This window comes from Amblyomma mixtum, chromosome 3 (genome assembly GCF_055824585.1).
Source record: "Amblyomma mixtum isolate Tamu chromosome 3, ASM5582458v1, whole genome shotgun sequence".
In the NCBI taxonomy this organism is placed as follows: domain Eukaryota; kingdom Metazoa; phylum Arthropoda; class Arachnida; order Ixodida; family Ixodidae; genus Amblyomma; species Amblyomma mixtum.
Window position 1 is genome coordinate 170,918,007 of NC_143014.1, and position 24,701 is coordinate 170,942,707.

General features: G+C 46.2%; 1 protein-coding gene across 2 annotated transcripts in view; it reads left to right on the top strand.

Annotated features, from left to right (window-relative positions):
- Ac76E (adenylate cyclase type 2 Ac76E) overlaps positions 1 to 24,701 on the top strand; it is a 508,349-nt gene that overhangs the window by 416,717 nt on the left and 66,931 nt on the right. For both annotated transcript variants that reach the window (XM_089581917.1, XM_089581916.1), the window contains one exon: positions 18,127 to 18,285. In XM_089581917.1, the coding sequence (XP_089438043.1) occupies positions 18,127 to 18,285 (159 nt within the window). The remainder of the gene's footprint in view (positions 1 to 18,126; positions 18,286 to 24,701) is intronic.

Genomic DNA, 24,701 nt, shown 5'->3' on the forward strand with positions numbered 1-24,701 from the left:
CATTCACGAAGTGACTTTGTTCTCCAGGCTTGTAAGCGTAGTCTATTGAACTCAATCAAATAGCATAAAAGAAGCTTGGCGGCTGCCTGTGTCGCTTTCTCTACAGCCGTCGTAGCCAGCGGCCGACCTTTGCTGTGCACTAGAGCTTACAAACAACTCGTAAACAAATTTCGCTTACATAGGTCAATCATCGGAACGACGAAGGAAGTGCCTCCGGCCCCATCATCCGCTGAAGTTCCGGCCATCGCTCCACCAAACGGCGGCAGTCTTGCTCGAAAAGCTTTTCCCGCCATCCAGGAGCGGAAAAGCTCCTCACACAAAACTCACACAAAAAAATTCAGAAGCTCCGAAATGACAATTTGCGGAACCGCCGTGCTGCACCGTGTGCGCGCATACCGGCATGGCACTATAGGGACAGAAACAGAGCATAGACGGCGCCACCTTCCCTGAATGGCGGCGCCCCAGATAAAATATGTGCTATACTGAGCAGAAATTACCTGCACTTGCACATGACGCCTTAAGGGTAGATGGGGCAATTAAAGCAATTTCGTTAGATATGCATGAAATGGAACCAAATTTAGCGCAGATATCTAAAGTCTTGGGCTGATTTCAGAACTGCGTTCTTTTTTTAACTGGCTATTATAGTCGCTGAGCAATTGCCGTTAACAACCTCGTAAAGTTATCCCCGCGGCTTTAAATAGTAATAGCGGAAGTACACAAGTTGTTTTTTTATGGCAACATATTCACAAAGCCCTGTTCTGTGTAATCTCGTTCACCTCGTTTATCGCCTCCGTATGCTTTGTCTTTTGGTCTGAGAAGTGCGTCATTGTAACCAAAGGATATCTTACCTTCTGTCCTCGCCTCTTCGTGGTGATATTACGAAATCCGCGGAATTCGCAGTGCGCCGGGATGATCAGAAGCGCGACTGCTCACATTTTTTAATTATCGCGCAAAAAAAACGTGATTTTCTGAAGCTGTACTGCATAATACGCTACAACTTTTTTTTTTTTACGCCAGGCAGATGACGGCCCGGGAGTTGCGAAAAAAAAATTGAGAAATCGAAAATTTTGACCAAATTCGGACTTGCGAGATGTCAAAAGAAAATTGTAGAAAGCGCTAAATCAACAATTTTCAGAAGTTCGATGTAAAATCGGCAGATTAATCCAGCACGCAGGAAAGAGAACATGATAAAACACACAACACAGAACGGGTGCTGTTATATATATATATCGTCACGAATATATCAGCACTGAACGTATTTTCCTGAACCAACACCCCCAACATAACTCAACATAACTCTTGAATTTCTGCCCTATCGTGTCCTTTTGGGGGCGATTCTAACGAATTGCAAAGGAAGCTGTGCCTTGGCATGTAGCTGAAGTAAGTGGCGGAATGTGCAGTTTTTGACAGCTTTGTTGTGTCACTACCGCTGTAAGCTGTAGTAATGGCTAAGCTCGGACAGGAAGCCATTCCTTTTTATCCGCGCCCCCTTTTTAGACAACGCTGCGAAATTCTTTTGAGGAATCCAGGAAGGAAGGAAGGAAGAGCAGAAGCTAGCAAGAATTTGGAGTTAGACCATCGGCGCAATACTTCTATACCGTAGACTTAACTAATTGCGTTCTTATCAGGATCAATATTTTTGACGAATCGAAGGGGAGCTGGGCGAGTTGGCACTGCTTCATTCCTAAAGGAAAACAACGCTAAACTACGTGGTGCCCGAAGAAAGGCGCAGGATGAGCACTAAGGGAATCGAACAGCGACGATCGGGTGCAATATGGCCGGAGCACGTTGCGATAGGCCGTACACTTTAGCAACGAAACTGGTGCCACAGGAGAGTGCATCAGCTTTGCGAAACAGTTTTGTCTGCAAAAGTCGCGAAAGAAGAAATCGATGTTGCCGAAGAATATTATACCGCATTTGCGTTCCCTTCGTTCTCGTGTTTATATTTCCTTCAGATCGTGCGAATTTTTTATGAGAAATATTATTTTCTGCGGCGTACGTGCACCCGTAGCTATGTGCGAACAAAGGAAAATAGGAATTAACCGCATCTCTCGGGCGCAAAATCGCATTTCAGAGGCCAAAATATTTTGTTGAAGCTTGCCACGGGATCTTTTTTTCCCCTCTGCGGTATCCTCGCCATTTCACTTGTATGCTTGTGTTCAGTTCGCATGATGCCAGCGCCTGCACTTTCCAATGTGTGAAATAAATTGCTGTATTCAGAGGCTTGTATCATAATTTTCTTGCGCGTAATTTTCAGCCCTAAAAACTAATTAATTTGTGTCTGCACTACGCACGGACGGCTCTCAAGTTAATGAACCCACGAAAGCGTGTCTCAAAAAGGTCGGGACGTTATCCTCGCGCTTATTACTGCCTAGTTTGTTCACGTTGACTCACCAGGGTGCCATAATGCTCCCACAGAGTGCTCCATGACGGCAAGACGCGAACTTTGGTGTAAATTGCCGCCGAGGGTAATTAGGTTCCCAAGGGCGGCAATAAACCACCGGAGTTCGCGCGTTAAGGTGCCGCCATAGATTGGACTTAGTAAAACGGCACTAGGTCAGTGCTCTTGTTAAGAGAGCTTGGGTAAGCATTCTGCATGAGCGAGCCCAGATCGATAGCGTTTAAGAAAGTTGAGCACTGGCGACACATTAAAGCAAAATGAGTCATGGAAGTCTCGTACGCACCGCAGCTGCCTAGCGGTCAACACTACGTTACTACAATTCTTGGCGCGTACTTTAATTTCCCTTACATTTGGCCGGTAATAAGCCACTCTTCACAAGTATTGTCGGAGCTTACGCACTACAATCCCGAAGAGAAACTGGGCGCAGCTTCTCGCAGAAGTTCTGGGATTAACTTCGGAATTATCGTAGAAATAATAATGGGTCTCATGGCTACTTACAGCGAAAATTAGTCCATTTACATACCTCGCGGATAGTCTTTAGTGACTTTAAAAGAGACTTCCTCGCACGTTTGCTACTAAAGCTAGAGCAGCTAAATTTACATCCTAACATTCTTGCTTGGAACAAATAATTTCTAACAAACCGCTCCCAGTTTGTTTTTGTTAACAACCAAAGTTCTTCCTGCCTTGCAGTAACATCAGGCGTCCCACAAGGCTCTGTCCTTGGTCCACTGCTGTTTCTAATCTATATTAACGATTTGCCAACGCATCTAACATGTAACGTTCGCATGTTTGCCGACGATTGTGTCATCTATCGCACAATAACCAACACATCCCATCAAGGAGATATCCTAAATGATCTTAATCACGTTTACTGCTGGTGCGACCAATGTCTCATGAAGCTGAATGCTAACAAATGCAAACTTGTCTCCTTCCACCGTCGCCAAGAGCCCCTCGTTTTTAGCTATACTGTCCTCAATTCTGCTATCGAACTTGTACAATCTTATAAATACCTTGGCCTAACCTTAGGCAGTGATCTTTCTAGGCGCACTCATATCACTAATGTCATATCAACAGCAAACTGATCTTTTGTATTTCTGAAACGTCACCTACGTCATGCTCCACCGCACGTGAAACTACTCGCCTATAAGTTCTCATCCGGTCTAGACTAGAATATGCATCTCCTATCTGACATCCGCATCAAACTTATCTAGCTAACGCCCTTGAAGCTTTGCAAAATCGCGCTGTAAGATTCATTCACTCCGATTACTCTTTCAATACCAGCGTAACAGCATTAAAACTTCAGTCCGAACTCTTTAACCTAAGCACTCGTCGTCATACAGTTAGCCTTTGCCTATTCCGTAAGATATTTCACAGTTCGCTTAATCATCCCCCACACCTAGCAACACCTTCACGCGTAACCCGCCACACTACGCATCCATTTTATGTTGCTCGACCGCTCACTAGAACCGCTACGTTTGCTGGCTCATTTTTTCCCCGAACAGCTATCATCTAGAACGGCCTTCCCCACGTCACTGCTGCCATCACCTGCCCATCGCCATTTGCGACGAGTGTTCCTCCTCACAATCAAAAATTGTAATCTCACCCATGATATGTAACCCGCCCCTTATGCAATACCCCGAAAGGGGTCTTCAGGGTAATAAAACGACGAATGAACTACCTGTATGTCTGACACGCAGCTGGGATCAGACAAGGGACTATCCGTGACTTCGAACCCGGCGTGTTTACTTTTACGCGATGGACAAGTTTCACTTCATTTGGAGCCCGTTTAGCGAGAAACGCGACGCTCGCCATCAATAGGAACTGTCAGCCTTGCTGGCTGCAACGCACACTACCCGCTCTTAACTTCAGCTAGTGCATCCAACAGCAATGTTAACGTCTCGTCGTCATTACTGATCTGGTATGCTACACACGCATATTAACATTTTCTGCAAAAGAAACGTACACCAATTGAAAGTTTGCGTGACATTCTCGACGCGCCAACACATTTCACTGAATTGTACCATGTCCAAACACATATTTGGTATAAAAATGTGAAACACTACGTTCAAACACCGCGTAACGGAGTAAGCGGTAATTCTTTGCTAAGAGTTCTTTGCAATATATCACCGGAAACAAATGACGTCACAATCAACGAGTACATGCTCTAAACATTTACTTTTTTTTTTGTTCTAAAAGGGGCAGTGTTATTGTCCCAAAAAACTTGGGCCCCTCTTTCCACTATCATGTTCTAAAAGAAAGGTTTCCTGCGAGCACCTTGAAGGAAAATATGAAAGCGATAGCATTAAGAGTCCCGTTCAGCGTGGAACCCAGCGCAGTTGGCTTCGTCGCCGGTGTGTGCGGATTGGTCGATAGGGTCGTGGCGCCAAACGTCGAGCTGTGGAATGAAAAGTGATTCAGACGTTAGAAAACTGGTCATTAGAAGGTCGCAACATGAATCAAATGTCATTACGACATGAAAGCGCATAAGTTTAATGAATTGTGCCGAAAAGAAAATTGGGGTAATTAGTCAGGAATCAAACCCCTGAGCCTTGGGCTACAAGTCAGACACGCTACGCCTAGGCCACGCAGGCACGTTCGTACGGCTTGTGTAAAGCGGGGCTTTATACTACGTAGGTCGTGCGGTCATTCGCACAATATAAAACAATGTCCATGCCGGCGTGGGCAAGAGGAACCGCTGAACGCACCCATCAACGTTATCGCGTCATACCCTCAGAGGCGGAGCTTTAGTGTCCCTCAAATTTTTCAGCACTCGCTGGTACCCACATCATTCTGACTCGTTTCTTCCCATTCTGTACCATACAGTGGCGACAAAACTTACTGCGGAATGAAGTTAATCAAAGCGACCCTCCTTGAGCGGACTCCCTCTTCTATATGGACTGCCAAATAAACTAAGTAAAGGAACTATATAACTTTTAGTGTTCTTACGCGTACAGAACAATGCCTGCCAAACGCGCCATCTGTATGTACTATCTTCCACGCTACAGAGTTATTCCAGCTTCACTCAGTTCCCTAGGCAGGGGCTTTGGAAGCTGGCTGTCAGACGCCAGCACGTGTAAAATTGCGTGACATCTATTCACAATGAATGGGACTCGCTGATAATATTTCTTCAAGGAACATTCTGAAATTACCACCAAGCTAACGTCTACTGCGTTTATTGTTATGTTTTCAGCATACATTGTTTTACTGATTTGAGATGCCATATTGTAATTGTGCCATTTTCTATTAATGCACTGTATTGAATGTATCACTTTCTTATATACTGCATGTGTTTTTCATTCTTCGATTCCACCAAAATGGTTTGGACCCTGTCAACCTGTTCTGGCATCTTTCTGCTCGAAAGCTATCGGCATCGATAATGCCGCGTACACTTTTGCTTGATTTTATATTTGCAGCGGGAAATACGTTTGCTACTGGCAGCACTTGATAAGACCATCAATTTACGCCCACATCAGGTGCCAGCTGTCGGCTACATTTCATCGATTTTGTTGCGCCAAAACAAATAATTTAACCGGCATTCATCTAAAGGCAGCCCTGAATAACTGTTTGGTGTCGTAACTAATCGCGCACTTTCAAAAACGACGAATGCAATATTCCACGAGTCACGCAGTTAACTTGAACCCGCTGATCCTGGTCACGGCACCAGTTAACTTGAAACGCTGGTCCTCCTGGGCAGGCATCAGTTAAATTTCTTCCGTTGGCCGACGATCGTATAGCAGTTCACGTCCTCGTACGCTCGTCCTGCGACACGTTGCCGGTTGGGGCAGCCACTCCAAACTTCTTGACAACAAAACTAGTTTATTGAAGACTGGAACAAAATACAAGTACTAAGATAAAAGGCTGTTTAAAGAAAGGCTGTTTAAAAAAGGCTGTTTAAAAGAAGGGCCGTATAAAAGCGGCCGAGACTGAGACTCGGCGCGCTCCTTGCTCGTTGTTTGCAGCAGGTTTTAATGCCTTCGATAATTGGGCGGAGCTTTATCAAACCTGCTCTCGCCCAATTTCGACCAATACCGCTGCAATGACACTGTACATACAGGTGGGCGGAGCCCAGTGCTCGCCAGAGCCCGACTCTAGAGGCGCCAGTAAGCCCACTGCTTAGCTATTTCAGAAGGCGCCGACCTTACTGACCCCCCACCCCCACTTGACAGCTCATCTCTCTTCAATGTGAAACGGTCGCCGACCCTCTGCAGCCCTGACAAGGCTGTTCGCGGTCTGCTCCCCGCTTCCCGCGGCCTTGGAGAGCGTCCGAAGCGCGCGACCCGCTGTCACCATTCCTAACCCCTCCCGACTTCAGACGGACACGGTAGGGGGGGGAATTAGTTACTGGCGCCGTAGGCTTCTGCCTTAACACACGCTACGCCCATAAGCATTTGTCACTGGTCGCCAAGCCTTCATTCTCATGGGAAAATGACTGAATATTTTCTGTAGCAACTCATTACTTTACCTATTCACGGCGAAAAAAAGTAATGCGTTGGCAACTTTCCCGACGCCAACCTCACCCGACTGCAACATGATACCGTCGATTACTTCACCCTGGATTACCCTTTTGCGGAAAAGTTCCATAATAATTGAAAATGTTGATAGAAATAGCAAGTAAATTTGGCGAAAGGATTAAATGACCTGTACGTACTCACTGCGTACGTTACAGCGAAGTTCGTGCCACAGTTGTTTTGGCACGCCGTTTTAATAGCCTCTCAGAAGAAAGAACCGATTATAGGGCTTCCATTCATGGGGCTAGTTGGGTTCGAACATTCAATCTCAATACAAGCGTTTTTTTTTTGTTTTTTTTTTCAGAACTCTGTGTTGTATTGTCTTCTGAAACTTTTATCCAAGCGAACAGTAATTTTTTTTTTTTAAAGCTCTCGTCTTCGGGGTAAAAAATAGCCGAGGTCGGCACACTCTGCAAACCGCTCCATGAGGGACTTTTTCAAAAGCCCTTGTAAGGCTGATTTTTTTTTTAAATTCTTATTCTGAGTAGTTCTCCAATACGGGAAGTTGAGCAAGTTGGTGCACATTCATACCGGCTACAGCAGCACAGTCTTCTCATTGTTTCGTTTTCTTTGCGCTGCTATTGCCCGTATGACTCAGTAGTTCGCTATCATAGTACCTCAATATATTGCGCACATATCGACACGCCATGCTACTGACGAGGGAAACGTTCGATTTTGCGTTGTTTTAGAAGTAGGAAATGTTTTCAGCTAGTGAAACTAAAAGTAATATCAAATAATTAGAAAAGATTAATATCCGATGAAAATAACGCTTTACTTGCTCACCATCTACCTGCACATGCAGACCTGTTCCATCACGAACATACTTTCCGTAAGCGCAGAACTGCACATACGGCTGAGCCGCATGTAAATATTACGCTGCCGAAGACGCCTAATTACTGCAGTGGCTGTAGTTATCTACAGGGTATTAAAAAAAAGGAATCAGTACATACTGCGAGCGACGTAGAAATGAACAAGAAACAAGAAAAAAACCTAACAATGTAGTGGGGATACCATGCCAACATAATTTTTCGCACGTCGAACAAGGCTCGCTCGGAATGTCCAGTGTTGCTCCGTCCCAGGTAGTTTTCGTTTTTTAGTGAAATTAAGAGGAAAAATTTCCTGAAAAGGCAATTTTTACGCAATTTCAGTGAAATTTAAGAACCGAAATTGTCTCACTTTGTCCAAATTGAAGGAATTTTCAAGGTGCAGCTAGGAAAAATTCGTTTTCTTCAATACAAAACATCAGGGCAGGATTGCCTCGAGAAGCGTTTTCAAACCACTTTTAGTTTTAATTAATTTAAATTATATTGTATATTGTTTAGTTGACAGTAAATTTGTATCCTAAGCTGATGAAAATTAGGGGTTCATCCCCGGAAGATTAGAAGGTGACATCGACGAAAAAATTTCGGCCGGCGCTTTAGCATTGCTAAGCACGGGTTATTGTGCGAAATCACTTTTTTTATGTGCACACCACCACCACCACGTACCTCAAAGCGCGTTTAAGGAGTCCACTGACTCAGGGAGCCAGTTATGCGCCTTTGCTTTCATCAAAATCATCGGAGTCTGCAATGTTGCCAACGCCAACGCGAATACTCTCTCTCCGGTCACATATATATATACCCCCAATAAATTTGACGAGTCATGACCGTAGCTCATATAATTTTTTTTTCACGCCTCTGCTTCATCAACGTTGAGAAAGACAGTCTTGTCTACCTTGCCGTGTTTCTTCCAACGTATGCAGCGCACTTCTCTCTGTCACCACCGCCACGTCCCTCAAAGCGCGAATGAGGTGTGCACTGACCCAGGGAGCAAGTATGCGCGTTTCCTTTCATTTAGTGACTGTCTCAGAGGCTTCACGTCCACTTGCGGATTTTGCGGGGTAGGAGGCTAGCAGTCCTTTTTCGCGCGTATGGAAGTTGGTGAAGTCGATGACGTGCAATGCACAGTGCGAGAGTGGGGCAATTTAACACGAGGCGCGATCGGCTGCGGCTCTGTAGCTGGTCTTCAGCACTTGCTTGTTCATCAGCTTGTTTCAAGCTTTTTTTTTTTTAAACCGCAAACCATTCCTTGCTCCTAGCGGCGTTTGACCGACGATTAAGTGCTCATTTGCCCATTCTGTTTGCGCCCACTGGTCATAGGAGTGAGGAGCCTTTGTGGAGGTTTCTTAAAGAAGTCGCCGACACAGTCCATTTCCTCACTGTGCGGTTTTCCTTAGAATTCCTACGCAGTCTATCCAGAAGACAGATGACAAAAATTCTGATTGAGGCGTTGTTTCCTGTACCCATGTATTGGCAGCCTTACCTCTCCTTTCTAGACAGCAGTGTGTTGAAGCGGGTGCAATGAATGTGTGTTAAAGCGACCGCAAAGACTTTCTTTTTTAAACTTCACATGTCAACTTTACCTGTCAAAACGTGGCTTCGTGAAAAGGGTACTTTTGTGCAATGGTCTGTGAACTGTCGCTTGTGTCAGTCGCCAGAAACTATTGATCATTGCTTTGTGTTTTGTCGTGATGGCGGTTTTTTTTTTGTTTTTGTCTTCTTTTTTTTCGGGGGGGGGGGGGGGGGGGGGGATTGTTCAACGGACTGTAAAAAAGGACATTGAGATTACGCCCTATACTGTTAGATATTTGCCTACAATGGAAGCTTTTAAGGTTCCATGTGATCTTTTAGAGCTCATAGGACTGTTCAGCCTGTGGAAGAGCCGAATGATAGATCGCCACGCAGAGCCACCGCTTTCATCGAAGTCTCTGTTCAGAGAGCAGTGTGCTATGGGGGGGTATGTATATGCTGCGCAGGATCGACCTCCTACCTGACTCCCTTTCCTCGAGGCGTGCGTGCGTCTCCAGGAATTTTGACGTGTTGACAAAGTGAGAGCTTGATGCTGGTGTGATTGTGTATGACGGGTTGCATGATGCGACCTGGTTATGTCGGACCTGAAGCCTGTCAGTAGGCTTGTACTTCCATGCAATAAAGAAAAAAAAAAACTGCGGCGATAGCATAGTGCTCTCGTGCAGTGGCCAGCGAAGCTGATCTGTTCGCATCGCCACTGGTTCGGCACCCAGTCACGGCAATGTGTTTTTTTTTTTTCTGCAGTTACCTGCCTGGCTTCAGACAAATATCGCCTTTTTCAGGATTGCTAGCTAGGGTTGCTTTGGCACTAAAAGCCTCAAATAGAGATTTTTGGGTATCATTGAGGGAATTTTCGGTTACGGCATCGAACATCACTGAGAAAGTCTGTTATAGGGTTGCGATGTTTGCACCCGATAAGCTGCCAGACTGAATAAGAAAATAATACAGACCGTCCAAGAAGGAAACTAATGCTTCACGAGTATTGAACCAGGTTTGCTGAATGCGAAGAACGCATCCTATCTAATACGCTGTTAACTTACAACGTCTCTTCCGGAAAACAGGGCCTTCCTGGATGATAACCCGAGTCAGGGGTCGATTTTTAATTGTAAACTTAGAATTATGCGGATGAAAATATAATCTACAGGAAAGAACGTAGGTATACGGTTAGAAACAAACAGAAACTTGTCTCAGACAACCATCAAGGGATAAAAAAAAAGGGATTCGTTTTAGTTGTGCCGGACGCGTTTACACCGGAACTAGATCATGACTCAATAACAATACTATTCATGTTACCCACGTACTAGTCTGCATTACTTCGCATTCTTTCCACTGTTAATAATGACAGCTTGTCTACCTCGTTGGCCGCTCATGGGGTCATGCTGGTTTCCAGACTGACGAAGACGAGGGATTTAATCCCGACCGCGGCGGCCGCGTTTCGATGGAGGCGACGCGAAAGCACCCCCGTGCGCTGTGCGACCCCCCGTGCGGCGGTCGAAATTAACCCGGAGCATTCCACAACAGCGCCCCTTTCTTTCTTCCATATTTCACTCCATAATTAGTGTGTATTCCTCATAGCAATTAATTAAAGGTACTCGGCAAGAGGATGCTGCGCTCACATATATGAGTGTCATGAATACAAGCACACGTCCTTGACAAAGTTTAAACTAACACTCTCCTCACTCCACTGATGCTCTACAACTTCGGATGGCGTGGCACAGCTCACTCTGCTAACTGTCCAGACAACCATCCTAAAACTGTCCCGAGATCAAGACAGACACAGGACACAATCTCTAACCATGTAGCACGGCCATTAACTCTCCTTATTTCCCTTACCCTCACCCTCCTTCTTAAACTGCTTGGCTTCACTCGGGCTCGGCAGATCATCAGCGGGCCTTGGCCGAGCAAGCGCTCTTCTTTTTAGGGCCTTAGTGCTGGCCTCGAATAAAATTTTTGTAGCACTGTATGTTCAGCATAAATTTTTCTTATATCTTGCTGATGGGTGAGCAAGCTCGCATACTTCCTAGCCCACGACCTTGCCAGATATTCTTGCTTTAGCTCTCAGCTAAAAAAACTGCTAAGGGTTCAGCTCTGCTGCGTACACGCGTTGAACTAAGCGAAAGCTCCAAGCTCATGCGTTATTACAGCGCCGCCTTGTATGGTACCCAGACGGACCACACTGTAGTCTATGAAATAAGCACTTATATATTCCAACCATCGTAACCTCTTTCGATCCCAACTATGCAAAATTAAACCCGATTCGCAGTGCATGGCCTTCGGTGCCATATTCTACAGGGCGTTGCGCCTAATACTGTACGAATTTTTTTAAACTAGGCTTTTTGAGTAAGAAAAGCGCTTTTTTTCGGCATAGCATTGTCAGCGCTGTAGTACGTCATAATACAGCCAAGACGTGCTAACTAGGAGGGCTGGTTACTTAATATTGAAAAGTCAACTTTCAACTAACTGTTAGACTCTTCAATTAATAACAGGCCTGTAGCCCACCGCAAGTGATATCCATATCAGTTTATACAATTCCGAAAACGCCGTTACCCTCGGCGCTGTACCCAACAAATTTTAACTACATTGCGCCAAAATACAGGCGCTTTCGAGAAGTTTGGTCGAAATAGCAAAAATTTGTTGAGCCACAGAGCCGAGGGTAAGTGCGTTTTGGAAACTGTAAATATTGATATGAACACCACTTTCGGTGGGCTACACGACTCTCAATAATTAAGGAGCCTAACACTAATATTTTCGAAATTATCTATTCAATATTAGTTATCCAGACTGCTAGTTAGAACGTATTCTGACATACTACACCGCTGACAACGCTATGCCTAAAAAAGCGCTCTTCTAACTCAGAACGCCTGTTTTTAAAAATTGCGTAAAGTCTTAGCTGAAGCAACCTGTATATATATCAGATGTCCCACTGTGGCCGTTTCCAAAGCCAGCAGCCGCGTTTACATTCAGGTTGAGCATGAAACGTTTTTCAATGCAGAGCATTAAAAGTCCCCGTGCGACCTCCTACCTGGGGAGCAAAGATGACGAAGTGACCACGAGCGCGTGACGAGCGCTCGGGTTGCGCTGCCAGCTCTATTTACGGGCCACAACGAAGCACCGCCGGGTTGCGCTCCATATCAGAGCTTTGACTGTAAAAAGCACTTGCCTGCAGCACGTTTCTGCGTCCCCAGTACCTCATATCCGAGCCAAAGTTCCGTCTGAGCTAACAGGTTCATGCTTACTGAAACTTGGAAGCACAGGTCCACAGTAAGAACGTGGCATAAGTCTTGTGCTTCTGCATTGGATCGTGTCCTACACCAGCATTCCCACTTTGATCCCGTGTCCTAAGCATCCAGGTATGAACACATACGTAATCGTTTATTAACGAAGCGAATTGACTAGGTTTCAAGCATTATATTATTTCTACACGTTGTTGCTCTGTCATGGAGGTCCTTGAGAGACAATCCAGCTCTCATTACGGCTCAAAGCCGTTGGAGCGGGCTTGAGAGGTGATGTGCTTCACAGTGAGCCATCTGCCGTAATCAGTGTCGCAACCATGGCAAAAAAGAAATGTCGTTCGCTTATCCGACAGACGCAGCGTACAGCAAGCACATAAGATCAACTGCTGTTTCCTTTCTCTTTTCCTGTCCTTGTACCCCCGCGTCGAGATAGCAGGAAAAAAAAAGTGGGAATTTTTCGAACAGCGCTTCAGTTGCTCAATGAGACGTGATTTTTTGGTTCCATGTCACAATGCAAGTCGCGCGGTTTTTAGATCCTTCTGGCCGATTTTCTGTCCCCCTTGATAAGGCATCTAGGCTTTCCCAATACACGTCGTCTTTTAGGTCTGCCCAGATATTTGTTGCGATGCCCGTTGCCGTCCAAGTTGCAGCACATCTCCCAGCGTAAACGTTTTGAGGGCGCCTTTTTCCTTTCGTTAGACTTTTCTGCAATCCTGAACATCACGACAAAGAGAGCGATCACTGGTTCTGCTCCAGTACGATATGCCTGCGTTCTGGCGTATATCTTGTTTTCATTGTTTCCGGCTACTTTCAAGTTTAAACCATAAAACTCCCTCCCTCCACCTTTCCTCCTATCCTTCCCCCCCCCCCCCCCCCCTTTCGCTGGAAAAGCGGAAAGTTAAATCCTCTCACAGGCGTGTTTTCATCACGCTGCTTATTGCATTAGAGTGAATTCGGCGCACCGTACAACGACGCGTACAACGACGCGTTCAGCTCGCTTCAGGCAAGTGCGGTGATAAGGACGATTAAAGCTGGTTCACAAAATTGCGCAGATTCGATGGCTGACGCTTCTTATACGTCTTAACAAAAAGGAGCTGCCATATTGCACGTCTCAAAAGGGCGTTCGGAAGGCCTATTTTCTACGTATTTTTCGTGCATCGATGGCAAGTGAACAATCTCACAGGCGGCAGCTTGATGTGGGCACATTCCGGCAGCGGATCTCACACCGCAGAATGTGACGTAACACATCATATGACCATGGAGAATGAGCCGTAGAGAAAGAATTTGCGCGCATTATATGAGGAAGCAAGTGTAGTGGGAAGCGCGAATGCGCGGTGGCCTGTAATTGACTGAAGTGATGTCACGTTGGTTGATCGATCAAGCCACTCCTAAATTTGTTATGCTATGTTACGTGGCACAGCTATCAAAGTTAATAAATAAGCGCAAGGTAGCCGACATACGGAAGAGAATCGAGCTTGCTCTAAAGAAATGAGGTAGCCAAACGCGGTGAAGAGGACACTAGGCATACGTAAAAGCCAGACGTATGCGCTAAGAGATAAAAAGGGCAATGTCCTTAGCAATATAGATAAGATAGTTAAAGCAGCCGAAGAGTTCTACACAAACCTATACAGTAGACAATGTAATCAGGACGTTAATGAGAGAGGCAGTAAGACACAGAACTGGGACATCACGTCAGTAACGAAGGAGGAAGTAAAGAAAGCTTCAGGAGCAATAAAAAGGGGAAAATCAGCTCGTAAGGACCACGTAACAGCGTATCTTTTGACGGATAGAGGAGAGATTGTGCTAGAAAAACTAGCCACCCTGTATATGCAATGCCTTATGGCCTCGAGCGTATCAGAAGCTTGGAAGAACGCTATCATAATCTTAATCCATAAGAAAGGAGACGTCAAGGACTTGAAAAATTACAGACCGATCAGCTTACTGTCCGTTGCCCATAAGGTAGTTACTAAGGTAATCGCTAATAGGGCCAGGGCTGTAGACTTCAGTCAACCAAATGATCAGGCAGGCTTTCGTAAAGGATACTCGACAATAGACCATATTCACACTATCAATCAGGTGATAGACAAATGCGCAGAGTATATACATAACCAACCGCTATATATAGCTTTTATAGATTACGAGAAAGCATTTGACTCTATCGAAACATCAGCAGTCATACAAGTGTTGTGGAATCAGGGTGTAGAAGAGCCTTACGTAAAAATACTGGAGAATATCTATAACGGGCGCGCAGCTACCGTAATCCTACATAGTCAGAAATAAAATTTCAATAAGAAAAGGTGCCAGGCAAGGGGACACAATCTTACCAATGCTATTCAGCGCCTGTTTACATGAGGTATTCAGAGGCTTGGATTGGGAACAGTTCGGGATAAGAATTAATGGAGAATACCTTAGTAATCTCCGATTCGCTGAAGTCATTGCCTTCTTAAGTCACTCAGGAGATGAACTGTAAAACATGATCATTGAGTTGGACAAGCAGAGCAGTACTGTGGGTCTAGAAATTAATATGCAGAAAACCAAAATAATGTTCAACACTCTCAGCAGGGAACAGCAGTTTATAATTGGTAGCGTGGTGCTGGAGGTGGTAAGATAATAGGTCTACTTAAGACAGGTAGTGACTGCAGATCGCGATCACGAGGCTAAAATAACCACAAGAATAAAAACGGGGTAGGGCGAATTTGGCAGCTTCTCACAGATCATGAATGGCAGTTTACCAATATCCCTCAAGAAAAAAGTATATAATAGCTGCATGTCACCGGTGCTCGCATTTTAGGCAGAAACGGGGAGGCTAACGAAAAGGGTTTAACTTAAGGACAGCGCATAGCGCATCGAGATATGGAAAGAAAACTAACAGGTGTAATGTTAACAGACCGGAAGCGGGCAGAGTGGGCGAGGGAATAAACGCGGGTTAATGACTTCCTAATCGAAATCAAGAGGAAGAAATGGGCTTGGACAGGGCATGTAATGCGAAGGCAAGATAAGCGCTTCTCCTTAAGGGTAACAGACTAGATTCCAAGGGAATGGAAGCGTAGCAGGGTGCAGAAGAAAATTAGGTGAGCGGATGAGATTAAGAAGTTTGCTGGGATATGCCGCATCTGCCACTGGACAGGGTTAGTGCATTTTCCGGACTATAGTCCACGGACTATACATGTTTAAAAGTTGATATTTCACAAGGTGCGGAGTATCTATGGGTGCGGACTATACGTGATTTAATTTTTTTTAAGATAGTTAGTCATATATAAAGATGGCTAGCGTGGCTGTTCAAATGAAAAAAAAAACACGGGTCCTGAGTGCAGCTGCGATATCTTGACGTGCTAAATCACATAGCGAAACCAGCTCCGATATGCAATCAGCCTCGATATGCAAGCAAATGCTGCTGGCGGTGCTTACAGTGGATGCTTTTCAGTGCATGGATTTGTGAACACACGCGAAAAACCTCGATGAATAAAGCCTGATGCGTCGTAGTCCTTCTTGAAGAGCGGTTGCGATGGCCACGAAAAGATGAAGAGCCTTCCCGGTAGCATTCGAGCAGTAAAGTCGAACCAAGCAGGGGAGAAAGGATTTCATAGCGATAAAAAAGTTGCACGGATGTGGGCTGCTTCCTGGAAAAATCTGAAGAAAATCTGGGCTCCTTCTCTGACACATCAGCGGTCTATATGAAAGCTTATTTTAAGCCAAAATTCGTCCCTGCGGACTATATACGGAACAACTTTTTATTTTAGGCAACAATTTGCCCCCTTTTTGGACTATAGACCGGAAATTTCGGTAATTGGAGAGATATGGCAGAGGCCTTTGTCCTGGATTGGGCGTAGTCAGGCTGGTTATTATGATGTTATGCGGAGTTTAACGGCCCAAAGCTGGACATGAGCTATGAGGGAGCCGGTAGTGCAGGCCTCCGAACTATTTTCCACCACCTGGGGTTCATTAACCTGCACTTATAGCGCACATCAAACGGGAGTTTTGCCATTTCGCCTCCATCGAAATACGGCTGCCGCGGCCGAGATTCGATCCCTCGACATCGGGCTCAGCTGCAGCCAAACGACATCGCCGAACGACTATGTCCGTCAACGTCTGCTTGTAAAACATGGCACGTGGGGAAGCGGCACATGTTGTCGATCGCCTTTCCCCTTAGTTCCAAATGTAAGACTCGGAAACTTTTCAGCACACTTTCACGCGCTAATATACCCGTCCTAATTGACGCTCGGTTTTTTTTTCATGGGCTCTGACCTCAATCACATGATTATTGCATTGCATTTCCCCGGAATTTCTAATATTTATGGTAAAATCAGTGCCATACCACGAGCACATAGAATCGGGCTAGACCTATTTGTTTCAAACAAAAACGTGCCAGCCTCTTTCTGAAGAAGAAAATAATTTCAGTATACCGGGACAAGTCGCAGGCAATTATATAGCCATGCGATGTACGCAACACTTGCGACACACCACCGATCACAGTTACACCGTCTTCTTGTAGTATTCACTGTCGTCTTCTTCGTCTGGAGTGCTTATGAAAATGGTTTTAGAATGGTCTGTACTTCAAAGATGATCATGATTGAATCTGACTGACTGTAACCGAGGCCTAATGCAGGAAGGGGGTAGTAGGTATTTTCTCGCTTCTAGCAAAAGAAAAATCCGGTATCAAGAGTCTACCTGCTTTCATATCACAGTCTTTCAGAGGGACAAATAAACACATAATGCACACTACTGCATTCTGTCTCCTGCTCTCTTCGCAGCTGTCGTTATCTACCTTGCCCTGTCCATCATTATGATGCCTTTAAGATCAGCCGACAAAAAAGATCACAGATACTTGTTACGTGATTAGCCGCCGCAGTTTTCAGCGATGCTTGCCTTTTGTACTAAATGTCATCGGTGGTGTTTCGATAGGCGTTGACTGTACCGGAAGCTCTTTGTCTAAAAGATTTAACGCGCTACCACTGGGAAACTACACACAGGACACAAACGAAGACCGCAGGAAAGGCGAACTGTATTAATACACCACTTTTTTCAGAATAAAGCGCAGTTGACAGTGCGCGCTTGTCTTGTAGTCTTCGTCAGTGTCCTGCGTGTATAGTTTCCCAGTGGTAACACGTTATATTTTTCAGTGTGTGCAACCAACTAGCCTCAATCGCCGCCTTGCTAGCTCTTTAGCATCAATTAATTTCGTGCTCCGACCTATAGATGTGGCAGGTTATCGTTCCACGATTATTTGGATCGCATTGCTTCCCTGAGGGCACCCTTCAAGGGTGCCCTCAGGGACAGGTTACAAGAATACTGAGGTGACTTCGCTATGCAACCCGGGCATCGAAACTTGGCGACCGATTGTTTCACTCGAGTTTGGCTTCTTGAGCACGTACTCACCGGTGTGCTGAAGACAAGCACGAGGATTCTGCAGACAACTTTAGCACAATAACTCACGCGATCGCAGAAATTATTGATCGTTTCAGCGAAACGCTGGGCTGCCAAACTGCGGGCATTCGGTTTGCATGGTTGACAAAGCTTGGCCGTTTAAAAAAAGCCAAGCGAGGACGGCTACCCCGTATGCATGGGGTGAAGGGGTGCAGTTCTGAAGGAGCGCTGCAGCCTCGTGGATAAGCATACCTCCTTCTTTTCTTGCCCAGGGTTGTCCGAGAGGCCACGGAGGTGAACGTGGACATGCGCATCGGGGTGCACACCGGCAACGTGCTCTGCGGCGTTCTGGGCCTACGTAAATGGCAGTACGACGTGTGGTCCGACGACGTCACCTTGGCCAACCACATGGAATCAGGCGGCGTGCCGGGGTGAGTGTAATTTTTTTTTCTTTGAAGAGGCAAATTTGTCAAGAAATACGGTAGTACTAAGTCATGTTGCCGCCGCTCTGAAGACGAAAATATAATGCCACGCGAACGAACAGTACCCCTGCTTCCGCATCGCCGCCTTCACCGCACAAAGCTGCATGCCCGCATGTAAGAATGTAGCGATTTGTTTAAGCACTTGGTCCGTTTTAATGTATATAGAAAATAACATTGGCTGATTTCATTTCTGTGCCATTTATTTATTCCTTGCTCTTTTCGACACCATTTTCATCCGCCGTAATCCTGCATCATTTTCCAACAGACTAAAATTCTGAATGAGGCCCTGCGCTATTCTGCAGCGGCATTTCTCACGGTACGAAATTCCCACCTGCTTATAAAAGACTTGAGGGGATACCTAAGTTCCGCCTTAATCGTATGGCGCAATACCATAAATAGGTCCCTGCATCGGCGTGGGATGCTCCTTGTGTGTCACTTCGCGGACACGGTCATTCTCTACTTCACATTCATTGATCGCGGGTAGTCCTCAAACTACCACTGACGCAGTGGTGCAGTGGCTGAGCGATGCGCCAGTGCCCCGGCAGGTGGCTGTTTAAAACACAGCCACCGGCGGGATTTTGTGAGACCCAGGTTTGCTCTTCCCGAGCAACCTCTCGCGACAAATCTTTAATTTAACTGCCACCTGCCATGGTGGGCAGTTTGCTCAGAATCCGGTGGGCAGGTTGTGATGACGTCACAAGATCATGTGACCTAGTTGGCAGGTGGGTCATCTGCTTTTTCACCACTGGTGTCGAACCACGCCGACACCAGAGTTTCTACAGAACGGCTACCTTAACGCTATCCCTTGTGTTCCGGTAGCGGTCCAGCACAATATCAATACGTTCTAAATCGCGCAATCGTGACTTAAGTCATTTAAGAGCTGCGCGCATAACCAACAAATCGATATTTCGCGCAAACTCCGAGGTAAACTAGTGGTAAATCATCTTCTTTGAACGCAGTAGGCACTGTGTTTCGATCTCGATACTATCGGGAACCCAACAGCTTTTCTAATGGGCACGAGCGTCACCCATATTGATACCCAGCCTCACCACGTAATAACGCATGAAAAACGCGGCTTCTGTACGAGCATGTTACATTAGAATCTCAACAGGTCATGACACACTATGCTTGAAAAGTCAGTTAAAGTATAGGCTTACAACCCTTGCGCTCAGTGTTCAGAAAATATCACCAAAGCAATTAACACATTATTTAGACATAAAAGCTACGTTTTCCAATCGCCGCATTATTATTGGCTGACTGCAGCATGTAGTGGAAACGCCTTTTCAAATATTACATATAATTAAATACAGTCCATCCTACTTATAACGAACCTGACGGTCACGCAGATTGCGTTCGTTGTATCCGAGGTTCGTAGTAAGTGGACACCTCATATTACAGCCAAAAGTACACGTGTCGTTTATTTTTAAACACGTTACGCGCATCTGCTTCTTAAAGGTAGACCCTATGGCGGCGCTTTCCAAGCTCGCCAGACACGTCATGTGCTAACAGGCTGCTTTGGGGATGCAATAATGCAATTAATCGGGGTTTAAGCGTTCATGGCAGGTAGTGCTAGGTGGCCTGCTCGGCATCGCCTTTATAATATTCGTTTTCTTGGCAGTTTGAGAGGGCTTATGCTCGCGTGCTTTAGCCGCGTCGGTGTATGGCTCCGCTATGTCCGCGTCATCACCCGCGCAAACCAAGTCATTCTAAGGAAATTCATATCCGACCAACTCTGAATGACACGTCGCCGCAAGTCCGACTGCGTCTGAGCTCGTGGGTGTTCGACTGCGTCCTGCGTCGTTCCCGGGTGGTCATTTCTTTCTAAGCGGTTTTAATCATTTTCGCGGATGCGAACAAAGAGATCCGAACCGGGACATCGGCAGCTGGTCTCTAATTTACAACCGGCATACGCTGTGACGCGCCGCCAATAGCGCCAATTCACCTATAGCGTGTGAGTGATGCGCCCATGACGAGTGGCTGGTCTTTTGCGTCGCATTCGGTGGCAGAAGCGCTTGGTAACAGCTTTCAGCGAAGACAGCACACGGTGCTCCACAGAGTTATCGAGCACGAACTTTCTTGTTTGTCATCTAGTGCTCGAAATCGATAAACCACTCCGCGCAGAGTCATGCTTCAATCCTATACCCCACTCCCCAAACTAATGCCTAGTGACATACTCGTCGAATAAACAAAAGACGTTTGTGATCCAGGTCTTTGTGTTGGGCCTGTAGTGTACGCGCGCGTAGCTCACAAAGAACCTTGGCCTCATGAGAGACTTGCCGGTGACAAGTGGCAGCCGCCGATTGCTGCTGTCATAAACGTGTACGAAAAGATGGTAACGCGGAGCGTTGCCTTCCCAGACATGCATTTCGACGGCCGCATCTGGTAAGTATTTCCGCTTGCATTGCACGCATAACACTTTTATTACTACTTTCTCGAGTCGCGATGTTCTTTCCGAAGAAGAGGGGAGATAGCGTCACGGGGACTGGGAGGCGCTGTTCGATCACTGGCCCTACAGGAAGAGTGAGGTTTTCGACGGCGAGGCCGATTTTGTGGCGCCTCCTCGTTCGCTGCAACCAAATTGTGCGGCCACATTTTTTCGTTGTATTTGAGATGCAATACCATAGCCCTAACGCATATTTTTACGGTTGCATCGCCCTCGTTCGTAATAAGGGAGCGTTCGCTACAACTATAGCTGTTATATGTGGGCTCGACTGTATATTAATAAGGTGCTTATGTATCCACGCTTGCATCAGCGGCAGTGGTAAACCGCTGCATTTGACTTATCAGTTCATTATCAGACATCATGACTGAGACAAAATAACACTTGAAGTTTTATAAGCAGAGTTGAAAGGCTACGTGAGTGCCCAAACCGTGAACTTGTCAGCGAAGTGACGCGACAATGTCGCACTTATTTCTGGAAAACACTCTGTGCAAAATGCAACAAACCTGCTCACTGTCGCCATTTAATGTACTTCCATGTCCGCTCTCCGTCATTGTTATCGAATGTGTTCTGATGCTTCTTTTATATATATATATATATATATATATATATATATATATATAGAGAGAGAGAGAGAGAGAGAGAGAGAGAGAGAGAGAGAGAGAGAAGTTAAGCAAACAAGGGAAGGGGAATGAGGGGCTCGTTATAAATATGAGAGAAGCCAACAGCCACAGAAACCAAGGGGCACAGGCGACTTTTAATTTATTTATTTATTTTATGCTGTTGTTCGATTTAGAATGTTACTGAATATGTTATCGCTTAAAGCTAATTGATTAAAAAAGCGTGGTTGTTTTTTCTACTGCTTTTCTAATCAATTAGCTTTAAGCGATAACATATTCAGTAATATTCTAAATTGAACAACAGCATAAAATAAATAAATAAATTAAAAATCCCCTGTGCCCCTTGGTTTCTGTGGCTGTTGGCTTCTCTCATATATATGTATTCTGCCTCCTTTTTCTGTCTTTGCCGTTGTGTTGCTACCAGAGCAGGCGACTTGCACTGCCATCAACCCTGACGTCAGGCACGGCAGTGACCAATCGTAATTGGGGAAAGAATCGCTGTAAAATACAGGGCCTTGGACAGCCTGAGCACTGCTGCGGCAGAAAAGTCCGAGGCGGTTTTTGAACACTCGGCTCCCGACAGATGGCAGCCGGCACGGAGGGAGTCGTGAAGCACTGACTGACGAACCCGTGGCTCCTTTCTCGGGGTTCTCAGACCTGGCCCTTCGTCGGTGCCGCGCTGACCGAGCAGCGGGAACGGAGCTGTCTTCCGGAGGGCTGCTCCAGCCGACGCGCGTCTGGAGGCCGGCTTGATTGGCCAGGCCCGAGGCTCATCGAGGATCTGGCCGGATTTCTGACGCCCTAATCCTCTTAGCCGAGACTTTCTCGGCCGGCTCGCTTTTGTTTCTCTGCCTTGGCGGGGCACGCACGTTAGAAATGAATAGCGAGCCGCGTTACGGCGCGGCTCGCTCCTTCCCACAAGTTTCTCTTTTGCTTTGACCCCAATGCCCTTTCTTATTTCAGACCCGGATATCCCCATAGGAGTCTATAAAGCGCCAGTTCTACTGTCTTTTTCGCTTCTTAGAGCAAAGAATACTCACTCCTGCGGTCACTTTTGTCATCTCCCAGTTCGCCCTGGGGGTCTTCCCTAACCTCCAGCTCGTTGCGGCTATCGCTGCTTGCTTGGGCGGACCTCAACGCAGGTCAGAAGCTTACGCCAAATCGGAAATGCTCTGATCCGGCATTCACGACGCGCTGTATGCGCAGTGTCACCTTTGTTCCGCCTTTTTTTTTCCGCCGTCGCATCCTGCTTGCATGCCTTTTATTGCGTCCTTGAACTATAAAGCAACCTCGTTCCTGACAGAATGGCCCTCACGTAGCACAAGGAAGCGTGAGAGGAATTCAGTCTAGACGAAAGGAACGGAAGAGAAGGCAGGCAGCGTTGAGCAAGTTACTTGCAGTTTTTATGCGCCCCCATATTACTTTCATGCGCTTTCAAATAGGTCGGCAGCCGTGCGAGGGCGGTAGTCTTTCTACCTGGAGAACAAACGCGCACTGGAAAAGACAGCAAGAAGGGTGCGATGTCAGCTGCAAGAACTGACTGGTGGTATCAAGTAAATTGCTTTCCTGGCATCTTCTTCGAAGTCAGCTCGTGGACCGGCGGCTTGAATATTAAAGCTGGGAGACAGCTTGACAGCTGATCAGAATGTAAGAAAAAATCCTGCGTACGCCAAGCATACAAAGGTGATGCATTAGTTATTCTTCAGTCACATATCCGGGGGCCTTCACGAACTTATGTTTTGGTTTAACGTAATCCTACTTTTTGATTGAAAGTAATGTAATATGTCTACTTAGGGCAGGTAGTGATCGCTGATCCGGATGATGAGAGGGAAATATCTAGAAGAAAAAGAATGGGATGGAGCGCCTATGGCGGGTTCTCTCAGATCATGAATGGCATTTTACCAGTATCCCTCAAGAGAAAAGTATGCAACACGTGTAACTTACCGGAACTCACCTATGGGGAGACATGTGGAGGCAAATGAAAAGGGTGCAGCTTAAAGGGACACTGAGGAGAAATTGAAGTTGGCTTGTATCGATAAATTACCAGCTCCTGATTACAAAAACGCCATTCGTACTGACAACAAAGCTCTTGTAACGTAGAAAAGAGCAAGAACCAAAACACAGGTATCGCCGCCACAGGCGAAACTTGCAAGTACAAGCGTGATGACGTCATAGGACAAGACAGTGCTGCTAGAAGACACGAGAAGCCACGAATCACTGAGGCTGACAGACGAAGGTTTCGCGGTTGAATACTGAAGTAAGTTTTGTTTTGAAACCAATAGTGCGCTTTTATCACACAAAGAAGACCGACAAAAGACAACCTGAATGTTGTAAGCAAAGAAAATCAATACTTAGTGGCACCACAGGCGGCCAGATGAGTTTCGGTATATCATGGCGCTTTGCGTCTATGCCCGCGTGGTTTCGTTTTTGACGCGCCTCGATTTACAAGCGCGGAACAGCAGAGGAACTCCAAGCGCCGCTCCAAATGCTAGTTAACTTTTGAAAGAGCCTGTTAATGTTGGGCAGATGATCGCCACGGTCAATGAAAAACTATGATGGCACGATTTCCGGTGATCATACAAGGCAGTTTGCAGTGTAAAGAGCGCCTTGAGTCTTCGTACGCACGCCCGGCGAAACGTTCCCGGTTGTGCCAGTCAACTTCCAACCACTTGACGCTCTGTGGGGCTGAGGTCGCTGAAGTGGAAGCCGAAGTTATTAGACACTTTTAGCATACCGTGTACCGTGTTCCCATTACCGGCACCTGAGTACCGAGAGCCCGCGCGCAGCCCATGAGCACGCGCAAATCTCTTTGACGTCGCCAGATGGCGCCACGTACGCGGCAGCTACGCACGCGCCTGCAGCATCGGGACCAATCAGCGCCTGCTCACCGGCGGTAGGCGGGCTCCCGGTACTCCGCTAATGGTAACACGGTGCACGGTATGCTAAAGGTGTCTGTATTTGTGGGAACTTCGTTGATGACTTCGGGAACGGAATCCATCGTAACGCTGGCAAAACGCCGGTGCAAACGTAAACGAAGCGACGGTAGCGACGGCCGCAATAGCCCATAAATGCCTTCAACGTGCGGCCAGCGGTAGCTTTCATTTCGGCTGCTTTAAAATACATTAAGTGTTTTAAAGTAGAACATAACTCCAAAATTTAAGAGGGTTACTTCTTAGCAGTCTTTGTAACTGGATGCGGGAATCGAAATCATTAGCAGATTTCATTTTAGTGCGAAGTTCTTTTTTTTTTTTTTTGCCGCGTGAAAGCGAGCAACAGTATCACGATTATTGAGACGAAGTGAGGAG